Source organism: Glycine soja, chromosome 19 (assembly GCF_004193775.1).
Source record: "Glycine soja cultivar W05 chromosome 19, ASM419377v2, whole genome shotgun sequence".
NCBI lineage: Eukaryota > Viridiplantae > Streptophyta > Magnoliopsida > Fabales > Fabaceae > Glycine > Glycine soja.
In genome coordinates, this window is record NC_041020.1 from 43,010,086 (window position 1) to 43,021,777 (window position 11,692).

At 35.1% G+C, this 11,692-nt stretch overlaps 1 protein-coding gene across 4 annotated transcripts; it reads right to left on the bottom strand.

The window, feature by feature from the left end:
* Positions 1 to 1,265: 1,265 nt before the first annotated feature.
* LOC114398453 lies at positions 1,266 to 8,947 on the bottom strand. Of its 4 annotated transcripts, XM_028360653.1 has the most exons (17): positions 8,657 to 8,947; positions 7,606 to 7,776; positions 7,365 to 7,481; positions 7,196 to 7,280; positions 6,084 to 6,192; positions 5,868 to 5,935; positions 5,629 to 5,754; positions 4,452 to 5,539; positions 3,951 to 4,151; positions 3,786 to 3,846; positions 3,316 to 3,429; positions 2,931 to 3,044; positions 2,726 to 2,832; positions 2,562 to 2,645; positions 1,954 to 2,017; positions 1,654 to 1,821; positions 1,266 to 1,574 (listed from the first exon to the last, which is right to left on the bottom strand). In XM_028360653.1, exons 1-13 carry the CDS (start codon positions 8,725 to 8,727, stop codon positions 2,731 to 2,733), a joined length of 2,427 nt encoding a protein of 808 aa, XP_028216454.1. In that variant the 5' UTR covers positions 8,728 to 8,947; the 3' UTR covers positions 1,266 to 1,574; positions 1,654 to 1,821; positions 1,954 to 2,017; positions 2,562 to 2,645; positions 2,726 to 2,730. The 4 variants fall into 4 exon arrangements, with proteins under 4 accessions (XP_028216454.1, XP_028216452.1, XP_028216453.1 ...); XM_028360651.1 differs by lacking the exon at positions 1,654 to 1,821; XM_028360652.1 differs by lacking the exon at positions 2,562 to 2,645 and having other exon boundaries at positions 8,657 to 8,945.
* Positions 8,948 to 11,692: the final 2,745 nt, after the last annotated feature.

Below are 11,692 nucleotides of genomic sequence, written 5' to 3' on the forward strand. Positions count from 1 at the left end.
TAGAGATTAAAGTAGTGATAGATGATTCTCATCAAGAGTTTAATGTTATTAGAGAACAAGAGTTTGATATGATTAAAGGTGAAAATTTTGTATTTGAAAATAATACGTAAAATGAAAGTATGTTGAATGTTAAACAGACAAAAAATTAAAAAAAATGACTTACATTTTAATCTAATTTTTTTAATTTATTAACTCGTTAATTCGATGGTAAACTCGAGAGAGTCTACCGATACATCAAGTTTAGAGTTTGAGGAAAGTTTATTAAAATCATGCCCTTATGTATGCCATGATATTTTGGGTAGCGCATGACATGGACCCATTCTTGTTTCTACATTTCGTATCCGTTTTGTTTTAACTTGTTTAACAAAGTACTGTAAAGCATTAATCTGGTCTTTGAAGTATCACTTTCTCTCTTAAATAATTCTTAAACTAAATAAAATTATATTAGTAGTTCCTAAAGTATTGAATATTCATCAATTTAGTCTCCAGGTTAAAACATTTAAGTAACATTGAGTAACTAATTTGAAGAAGTTTTCAATACTTCAAAAACTATATAACATGATTTCTCATACTTTAGAAATTACTTATATAATTTTATTATTTTAGGGACTACTTAAGAGAGGGTAATATTTAAGGAATTAAATATATGATTTATTCAAATAATATTTTTAAATTTTCCCACAACGTTTTTTTTATACTAATTCTTACACTTATTTTTATTTGTTAAGTAGTACTAAAGAATAATCATACATCTTTCGACAAATCTACTTAATAATTTATGAAGAAAACATTAAGTAATATCCTATATATGAGGGGAAAATGCTGTCGAGAGAGAAAAACATTCACGTGTCAGGCGTACATTCATTGAAACCTCGTACGCACTGTCTAGCAGTGCTCTTAATTTGAAAATTGATGCATCTCAAATGATCATATATAGGATTTACCTTCCTCTGTTCTGCTGATTAAATTTCAAGTCAGGAAACTTATTAAGAATGACCATTTTTCCTCAAACTTTTAAAATACAAATAAACAAAAAAAAAGGTTTCCTTATTTAGAATAGTATTTATAAAAATAACCTACAACCTTTTTGTTTCTAATTTATTTTGACAAGGTTCAATAAGTTCCATGAAAAAACTTATTGAGCTTATTAACAAATGTTTAACTTCGTTATTTATATAAACGCGCCTTAAATATTATCTGGCATCCACACTCGATGGATGGGACCTACATAAATTGGGAATATGAAATGCTTGCCGTCCGAATGCTGTGATTAATGCCATGTCGTGTAGTTTGAAAATTTCCCAGGGACTAAGAAAAAAAAAATTCTTTAACTACTAAAAGCTACACATGTAAGAAAGAGAAGCCCACTTATGGGTTGGAGGGGGAGGGGGAGGGGTTGGAGGGGAAAATAAGAAAACATGTTAACAAAGGAAAATGTTAGTACATATTCATACATGGATAATACAAAAATATACATTTTTGCTAATGCGAGTGAAGTTCCACCACCATCGGTTGCATGGGCTCAGCATTGGATAATATGGTGTTGCGTTTGTGCAGATCATCAGCAGAGACAGCTGCATGGGAATAACATAAGATACATTTAAAACCTCATGCGCGTGAAAAGAAGGATAATTTTTCTATCACAGTATGTACCTCCCAAGAGTTGAGCTTTAAATGGTTGAATTGGTTTTTCAATAACTTCACTGGTTGTGTTGTTCATTAAAAAATCAAGTTGAGAGAATCTCTACTCTCAATATAGTAGTACATCTTATGGTGAGAAAGCTCAACTGCTTGAGAGGTCCACCTCTCTCTATAATTATCCTGAAACAATAAATATTTCGTATCTACTGCTTGTATAGAAAAGATTCTCTTGCATGGGTTTTATATATTCCACATTACTACAAGTGCAACCAAAGGAAAGGGATGGGGTTGGGGTTGGCGTAGAAGGCTTACCAGATGAGTTGTACAGTGATGTGAAGCAGATCTTTGAATTACATGTCCAATCATTTGTCTAAACCTACAATTGGGCAGGTAACTTTGTAAGGATAAATAAACTAAATGTCAACTATTGTGATCCAAATGCACATTAACGTAAAGGAATTGTCATGGTAAAAACAAAAGCTAGTATGTTCCTTAAATTCACTCATCAGAAATGAGTTAGACAAGGGGATGTGATATCTTCCAACAAACGAATACTACAACAAAGTCACAATCTCTTGAAAGTTGAAACAATCAAACAAATTTCCGTTCATCTCTTCTTCGGAAACCTTCTGACATACTCCAACCAAATTCACACAGGACTTTCAAAGAGACCCCCATCCCCTCCTTTTTACATCCAACACTTCATAAAAAGCATGATTTCAGAAAAATGATACGCTACTGATCCAAGAGCAGAAGGGAGAGAGATTCAAAATTTGATTACTACCTTTGGAAAATGTAATTTAAAAACAGTTTTGACTTCAGTTCTTCTGATTCATCCTTAAAACAAAAGTTCAACAGTCATGGTTGTTTCACCCAACCAAAAAAAAATGTTGTTTTTGCCAAGATCATTGCATCAGTACCATGAGTTTAGTAGATTGCATCATCAGCATAGCCTACCCCTAATCCTCATCTGACATTGATTGTTTCACTCATCAAGCATTTATCTAGACGAAAATCAAAACCACCTATTACTTATCTAGTTGTCAAATTAACATTATAAATCCTCAAAGAATCAATGAATAACCTTGCTCACTGACTGACTCCAACGATGGTCTCCTCAGGAAAGTAACTTGGTCCAGCGCCATTCACTGCATGAGCACCGTCATACTGGAGGACCCTAAGCTTTCCTTCCTAAAATCACATGCAAAAGATTATCAATTAAATAATTTAAATAATGTAAAGCTAAAGTGCTAAACCATACCCCATTGGTCTGCCCAGCAACACCATACCTTTGTTCCATAAACTAGTCCTCCTCCGGCAAAAGGATGAAAGCATGCCACATTGACCTCATCTTCTGCACTAGGAAGCACCCTAACAAGTTCCATATCTGACACTCTGTATACCTAAAAGACAAAGCAAATTCAAAGACATTAAATTCAGACTAAAACCATTAGAACTACAAAAAGGGCATAGATGATATGAATGACAACAATTTGTGCCGGCCCATAGATTAAGCAGAAGTAGTTGATCAATTGTCAAGACAACCGGTTGAAGTATAAATTTCATGATCCAGAATCATACTTACCTCATACTAAAAGATTATACAGAATACAAAGGGTGGTTAGATATAAGAGCAATTCACATCAGAATTTTTTTTTAGAGAGAGCATTTTACCTCTAACACTGTATATATAGGTAATGTTGTTTCTCCATCAATGACAATACTTTTAAGAAGAGAACCATGGCGCCGACCATACGCAAGTAGTATGTGCTCAGATGTAGGTGAGAACTGCATATCAAACAGCAGTTGCACAAATTCAGTCCTCTAAGAAAAGGCCATTTCAAATTATATTTGACCAATTTAATAAAACTTAGCCCCTAAAAGTTGAAACATGAGTTACTTTGGTTGCTGAAAGTGCATGTCTAAACAAATTGCTACCCAAAAAGTATCAAGTTTTCCCTACAAAGTCATTATTTATAAAAATAAAAAATCATTCATCAATGTGGACTAATTTGAATAGATGAACTTTCAGAGACCATAGCAATACAAGTTGCCACTTTCAGGGACCAAAATGTGTGGGAGAGAAAGAGAGAAGGAGAGGGACGCACAGACTAGCATAATGATAAAGTAATTAATTAACTGACCTGAATTGAAGTCAGACAATGAGCTGCTCTAATTGCTCGTGAAGCAAGCACCGAACCAAATCTGTTCAACAAAAATACATGAAAATTTTCATTTTGAAATTTAATGGACTGACCTAAGTGTGTGAAAAAATCAATGATTGGCAGCAATAGGTAAATAATCCTTACGTTGCCTCCTCGAGGGAATATATGCGCAGCTCATACATTACTTGGTGTGCTGAAATTGGATGCCGGGTTGGTGATGTTGCAACACCAGGATCTTGGTGTACTGGAGTTTGTAATCCTGGATCTGCTTCTATATGGGGAAGCATACATGCAACACAGGCAGCTAAAAATCTACCGCATGGTGAAAAATGAGCACCCATTTCACTGCAAAGGGCAAATTCCATTGAGTCAGCTAACCGATTAAGTATATAATCTGACTTCAATCCAAAAAAGCATAATGCCTGTAATGTAATAATGCCAAATGAACACAATTGTGATTGAAAAATAAGTATAATGCCATTTATATCAATAAATAACAAGTTCATAATCATTCACAGGGAAAAATGAAAAAAAGCAATCAACTGACATGATGAATACAAAATATCTTTTCTTAAGACAATTACACTAACGGAGAACACTAATTGAACCAAATGCTGGGGTGGATAACATAACATCAGAAGGTACCTGCAGAGGACAGCATGCGGTACGGTTAGACGACATCTATCAGCATTAAGTGGGGCACAGGGATTTTTTATGTCATGTGACCACACTCTTAACTTCACAGTGCAAGGCAACTCTGCAGCTGTTGCAGCCACTGATGTGGCAAGTTCTGACTGAATTCGACTTACGATGGTTTGCATATCAAATCCATCATGTGGGGTATTAATAGAAGCAGCAAGATTGCCAGATTCAGATACAGGTACACGGGATTGTGAAAAGTGATTCCGTAAACCTGATCTCATTGAAGAACCCGGTATGCTGATGCTGCCAGGTATTGCTGAAGATGGCATCGCTGCATCAACATTAGAAGTGGAATGATTAGATGCCATTATGTAAGAAGAAGAACCAATCTGTTGGGATAGATTGTCACGACTAGCACCCATGTGAGGAAGCATTGAAGGAACACCAACTTGGCTTTGACCCATTATCCATCCATGGAGAAAAGGAATCTCCCATCCACTTGGATCTCTTGAAGGAAAAAACTGATGAAATTGACCAAACTCTGAGGGAACCCCACGGTTTGCAGTTTGCCTAGACAGTCCATGTAGCATGCCATTAAGAGAATAGGTATTAGTCAAGTTCCCATGTTGGTTTCCTTCAGCAGGTCTGGTTTCATCGGTCTCCATACCATCCATTGTGAGATTACTGAGGCCAATTCCCATTCCATTAGAGAAAGCAGTATGAGCAGGATATTCTGCACCAGTTTGAGAGCTAGAGGGCATCTCAGAGAATGTATCCATGGGAGACACTGTAGTCTCATAATGCTCTGCTGCACTTGGGTCTGCTTGCAACTGTACCATGGCAGAAGACTCAATTTGCATGCTACCTGAGACAACATCATGACTAGCATGCTGTAGTTCTGCTCTTGACTCATCAACATTATATGCAGGCATTACATAGAAAGGTAATGACACATAAGGTAGTTCGCTGGACAAATTAATATGTTCTGTAGGATGAATATTTGTGACAAAAACAGCAGGCGGAGGATATTGTAAATAACCAAGAGATGTAGCCTCTGTCATTGAGGAATCTGAAGAATCAAGATCATTGACCTACACATCAATGTAAGTATGTTAACCAAAGGGAAAATCTAAAAACTAACATTCAGAATAGCATTCCAAAAGCATAATAGTTGATTCACCTCTGCAGTTAAAAGATATGGTGCGGCATGAGGGTGAAAATGCACAGCACGAAGGGAGCGCTTTGTCTTCAACACAAATATTGGAGAGGATGCTTCACCTTTCTTGTTGTGGTGCCATATGTACAACTGAGATAGTATTTTACAACAGCGTGAACACAGCCCCCCAAAAATGCCACCAAAATACAGAACAATTCATCAAAGATTTAAAAAATATGGGATGTTCTTGGAAAAAATACTACCTTGTGGCCAGATGCAACAGCAATTATTTCACCTTTGGCATGAAAAGCAATAGATGCAATGGGACGATCTGTGAGAAGAAACACCCAATGAATTCATCAGAGAGAAGAGAAACCAATATACACATGAAAAGGAACAAAAACATATATAGTAACAGTTACAACTTAACAAGAGTAATTTAGAAAAGAAAAGGAGAGATTCACAGTAAGTAAACATACAGAAATGATGAGATATTATGCACTCTGATGTGTTAGCATCCCATAAACGAACTTCTTGATCCAAGCTCCCACTAGCAAGTATATGTGGGTGCAATGGATGGAACCTAACCTGTACCGTTAGCACATAGTTAAAATTTTGGGAGTGTACCATTAGTGCATAGGATTGTGCACATTGGATTACACAAACTACAATTTTAGACAAAAAGGCCTAATCTATTGGAAATAACACTTCCACCATATATTGCCATACAAATTGGACTGAAATCTCCTGCCCCCTATACTTTTTCTCTAATTAAAATTTGCTAACTGGAAAATAAGATACACATAATTTATTATACAAATTATCACATCCCTGAAACCAGTTAATGAAATTTTCAACCCACTGCATGTGGCAACAGATGACATAAGCTTCAAGCAAAGGTCATGGATTCAGGAGAGGCAGAGTCCAATGTGGCAAATTGTAAAAGGGAATAAACGGAAAACATTGTTAACTGATGTTTAGATGTGGGGGGATGAACTGTTATTTTTAATATAGTTGGCATGTTCTAATTGAGACACAAGGAAGGGGACTAGGAATCATGCAAAAAAATTCTGTCCTATCCATTGTTCAAAACAGGGTGTGTGGGATAATGGTTCATAAAGTAAATATTAAATATAGTTTCACTATTTGAACATAAAATAATTGACACCATATGCGACAACATATATAATTGTCTTTATTTCTAACATACTTTTTATCTTTTTCGTAAACACTTGTCTCAGAAACTCTCGCCTAAAACCAAAAGGGGACAACAAAAGTTGTCCACTTTTTTTTGTTACAGATGAGAAAAAACAGAAGAAAGAAGGAAACTATCCGCCACAAGGAAGCAAACTCCCTGAGCATCAGCATGAAAGGAAAGGAACTAAACAAGCTGGTGGTTCATCTGAACACTTTGGTTGTAAAAACATTTTCCTAATAAATAAATAACTACATAAATTGAATGGAAGGATATCCCTTAATTGGATAAGGATGATAATTTTAATAACTCAATTTCATAAAATTGCTACTTCTTCAGAGTTCAAACTTCATAGCACATCTCATCAAACTTCATTCAAAAAAGGTTCAAACTTACCACCCAAGGCGTTCTCCTATGACCAACTAACACCTTTAAGCAACTTCCAGTTTCACAATCAATTATCTTTACTGTGTGGTCACCACTGCACATAACACATAACAAGATTCAATCACAAAAGTTCATAGATTCAAATTAGTAAAGAGGAGATCAACTAGTTAAAACTTACTGTGTGGAGGCAAGAACTTTCCCATCTGGGCTAAATGCTGCTGCAATAGTAGACCTTGGAGGAGGCACCAAAGGACAATACTTAGCAGACAAATGCCGCAATGACTCAGCCTCAACCCTGAAAATCATTGTCAGAGACATTAGTCCCCAAAATTGACTCTTCTTGAAGAAAACAAAATTTCAAATTCTCAAAGGCATGCTTTTTCCTCAATATAACTTATGGACTAAATTAGTGTAAGTACCATGAGAGGAGACCACGTCTTGCATCTCTCACAACTTCTTTTTTAGGACGAGAATAAGGAATAGACTTTGATTTTGAAGCTTCACCGGGTTCTCCCCAATGCCATTTTGCCACATATCTTGTTCGGGGTGAGATCTCCCTCCTTGCAAGCAAATTAAATACGTTGCTACCACTGGCCAAATTCAACACATTAGATAAGAGAGATATTCTACAGAAAAAAACGTGCAACTTCAAATTCAACTTGAAAAGGGGAAGAGTGTATTTCTGCCTCGGTGAAAACAAATTTGAAGATGATTCAAGTATTGACAAACTTATGGATTCTTAGCTTATTATAGTAGCATGACCAATTACAATGTCAAACTCAAACATAGTGTTAAGATGTATGACATTCAAGGTCAGAAACTACAAAATTTTGACAACAAACTCCCATGCTCCATGACCATCCATCCAAATCATGCACAAATTTTCCAGCAAGTACCACACTGCCAAGTATCCATGATCAACAAACCCAATCAACATTCCCCCATATTGACTAGGCAACATAAATGTATTATAATCTCCCAATACCATGATCTCATCTCAGCGCCTAGCTAACTTCACACGCCTCAAACAAACCTCATGACAAAAATATTGTCAATTTTCAATCCAGCAACCGCAAATTGATGTTAATCGACATCAAACATCACTTTCACAACAAAACAGGATTCAACCTAAAAATCATGCATCCCGGAAAAATCGACCCTCGGAAACAGTAAACACATGCATCAAGCTCAATTTCAGCTCCTTCAAAAGACAACAACATTATTATCATTCCACTATCCTAATCAAAAAGCGATCCAAACATATAAACCACAATAGAAGAAACAAACAAAAACAGAATTAGGCGAAATTGAAAATCGCCCCGAAATCACACAACAAACAATCCAAAATTCCCGTCCGTCTCGCGAAACGATAAATTGAAACCAAGATTGACAAAAGGCAAAAGGATTATTAAAATCAATTTTCGTTCCGAAAAGAAAACGAAAAAAAGAAAGCGAAACAAATCGCGCGACCTGCTGTTGGAATTGTGCGAGGAGGAGGAAGAAGAAGCGTGATCGCGGCGAGGGCCAGGAAACCCTGTCATTTAGTGCGAGGGAAGCGGAATTGAAAGAAGAGAAGAGAGGATCGAATCTGAGAGAGTTTAGAGAGAGAGGATACTCATGGTTTCTTCGAAGACCCCTCTTTTCTTCTTCTTCTTCTTCTCTCTCTTTCTTTCGATGCGTGCGTGGTTTTTATTATTTCAGAGCCTCCGTCTTTGATTTCGAAGACAGACCTAGCGAGACGACGCTAAAAGGAATTCTCGCATGATTTGGGGTACCCAGTATAATTTCGGAGAGTTTTTGGGGAGGAAAGTGTAATTTAATGGGTGTTGTTTTGTGTCTCCTTTTATGCGAATTGCGATCTGATCTTTCCGCGTACGCCGTTTGATTGGAGAGGCCTGGGCATTTGTGAAAACTAACCTAGGTTTAGGACCTAAATGGAGACGCGTGAGAGCAAGGGAAAAGAAAGAAAATGAAAAAAAAAAAAAAAAAAAAAAAATATATATATATATATATATATATATATATATATATATATATTATCAAAGGAATGAAAGATGAACATTGAATAATACTATAAATAATTTAATATTAGTTTGTTTTGGTTGGAAAATGAGATGCCTATGGGAATTACTGATTAGTTACTAGTAGTTATCTATTCAAAAAATTAATAATAAAGTCAGTAGCTACCTAAATAATCTTCTCTCTATATAGATAGTAAATTAAAAGAGCTATATTGAACAAAAATATTAGTGTCATTCTTTAACCAATATATTTTTAGAAAATTTTCCTTTAAAAAAGAGTGTCTTTAAGTATTTTTCTTAATCGCTTAGGGAACATTTGTTTCACAAGTTATTTAGTTATTTCCGAGAATATAAAATCAGAAAAAATTATTCTTTGGTGTATATTATTCCTCATAAAGACATAATTCTATGTTTTACTAAATAACCCAACAGAGGAGATGGGAAAAAAACTATTCCCATGAGACATGGAGCAGAATACCTCTTTATGAATAAAAATTCATATATAATCTCTTACTAATGACTACCTCATTACTCTACTCTCTCATTGTTTCTTCATGATGTGTTTAAATTTTTCCAATCCTGGAAGTTTTGTTCATGTCCAATTAATGTTCTTGCAATTTGACTTATTGTCAATTTCATTCCTACATTTTATGATTTTTTTTTTCTTTCCCTCCAATGCTCTTTTTTAATAGGCAATTCTTACTCCTATTATGATTATCATAATCATCAAACACATGGTAAGAAAACAGGGTTATATTTCTTGAAAAAATAACTCATCCAAACACATATTTTAATAATTCATTGGAAAATAAAGAATAATTCCAGAAAATTTTAGTAGTTAATCAAACATAATTTTTAACAATACTTATTCCCACGTTAAAGATTGATATGTGAAACAAATGCTCCCTTGTAGTTTTTATTTAACATTTTTAATATATTTAATTTTAAATTAAATTTTAATATTTAATAGTTATATAAACTAAATATTTATTTTATATAATACAATGATTAAAATACTAGTATGTTCCATATTTGACCATCACTGTACTTGAAAATTATAAAATAAATATTAAACTTAGGTACAATAGTGCTAATTAAGAGAATAAAAGTAAATAAATAAATAAAAACATTTATGATATCAAACATGTAAAGCAATATTCAAAATTTAGTTTTGAAGTCATTTAAAATATCTTAAACAATATAGTTAATATCCCTTGGCATAAGTATAAGTATTTCATACATAATGTAAAAAAACTGAATAAATAAGACTAAAATAGATTTTTAGTCTTTTATATTTTCAATTATATTGAACTTGATTTTTTATCTTTAAAATACTCAATTTAGTTCTTTTAAAGTAAGTCAAATGATCTTTCTAAAATAATGATCATTTTTTATTTTTCAATAACTCAAACCAAGAAACTGATTCAGATTTTGATTGAAGAACAATGTTGTTCCTCCATGGCTTCCCCGAGCTCTAGTACTCCTAGCACCACCAAATTTTGGCTCATAGCTCACCGGGATATCACGTGATGGCTCCAAATCTTCATGATCAAGTGGAAGAGCCTAGACGATGCAGCTCCAGTAGCGACACAACATTGGTGGTGGTGGATGTCGTAACGATTGGGATCATACTCGACCCTTTCAACACCGTTGAGGGAGGAAGCTATGTTTTGTTTGAGATTGTTAGTGTTACAAGCTCTTGGCTCCGCCACCTCAACGGGTTACACGATCCGAGGAGTTGCAGTCCTATAATCTGGTGTGCTAGCATAAAATGAAGTGCATCAAATCATAACTATTGGATTAGAACAATGAATTTGATGGTGAAAGAATTCCTTACGCACAATGCGGAACATGATGCACTCATGCAGACTAGCAAGAGTAAAAAAAGAGGTTTTAACTTAAGAAAAAGTAGAACAAGAAACCAGTAAATTACTAATTGAATCACATAAACCAGTATAATTTTACTTATATCCTACTTGAGCGTTAAAATATTTACAAATGATCACCTACCACTAGTTACAAAACCGTAGAAGTCCATCATGATTAGGCAACTAAAACACTCACCCAACTAAAGCTTGCAAGTCTCGACCTATGAAGCACGGGGACACCTGCTAGGTGGTGTCCCCCATTTTCGGTATTGCACGGGGACGAGGACGACGTCAATTTATTGGATACGGCTGGCCAAGACGGGGATGATGGTGGTATTTTGCGGGAACGTATTGGGGACGGTGGGGGCCTACGCACATGTCTCCAACGTCTAAAATTAAATAAAAAAATATATAAAAGAGGAAAGAAGGAAATCAACAGAAAAATTAGGGATTCTTTACTTCTCTCTTTTACTCTGTCTCCTTGAGTCCTCGTTCGACGGCCAGAAAAATTAGGAATTGCTATTTGTAAAAAAATAGCCTGACAAGATAGATTGAAATGATGAGGGCGGAAGAAGAGTTTGAAAGGAAAAAGAAGGAGTCGAGAGCTAAAGATGTTC

Excerpts from the sequence above, each read along its gene's own strand:
- LOC114398453 (XM_028360651.1), bottom strand. The coding sequence starts at position 8,727 with ATGACAGGGTTTCCTGGCCCTCGCCGCGATCACGCTTCTTCTTCCTCC. Across the intron at positions 5,755-5,867 it reads CTGTTGCATCTGGCCACAAG|TTGTACATATGGCACCACAA; the intron begins GTAGTATTTTTT and ends ATACTATCTCAG. Across the intron at positions 4,152-4,451 it reads CCGCATGCTGTCCTCTGCAG|TGAAATGGGTGCTCATTTTT; the intron begins GTACCTTCTGAT and ends TGCCCTTTGCAG.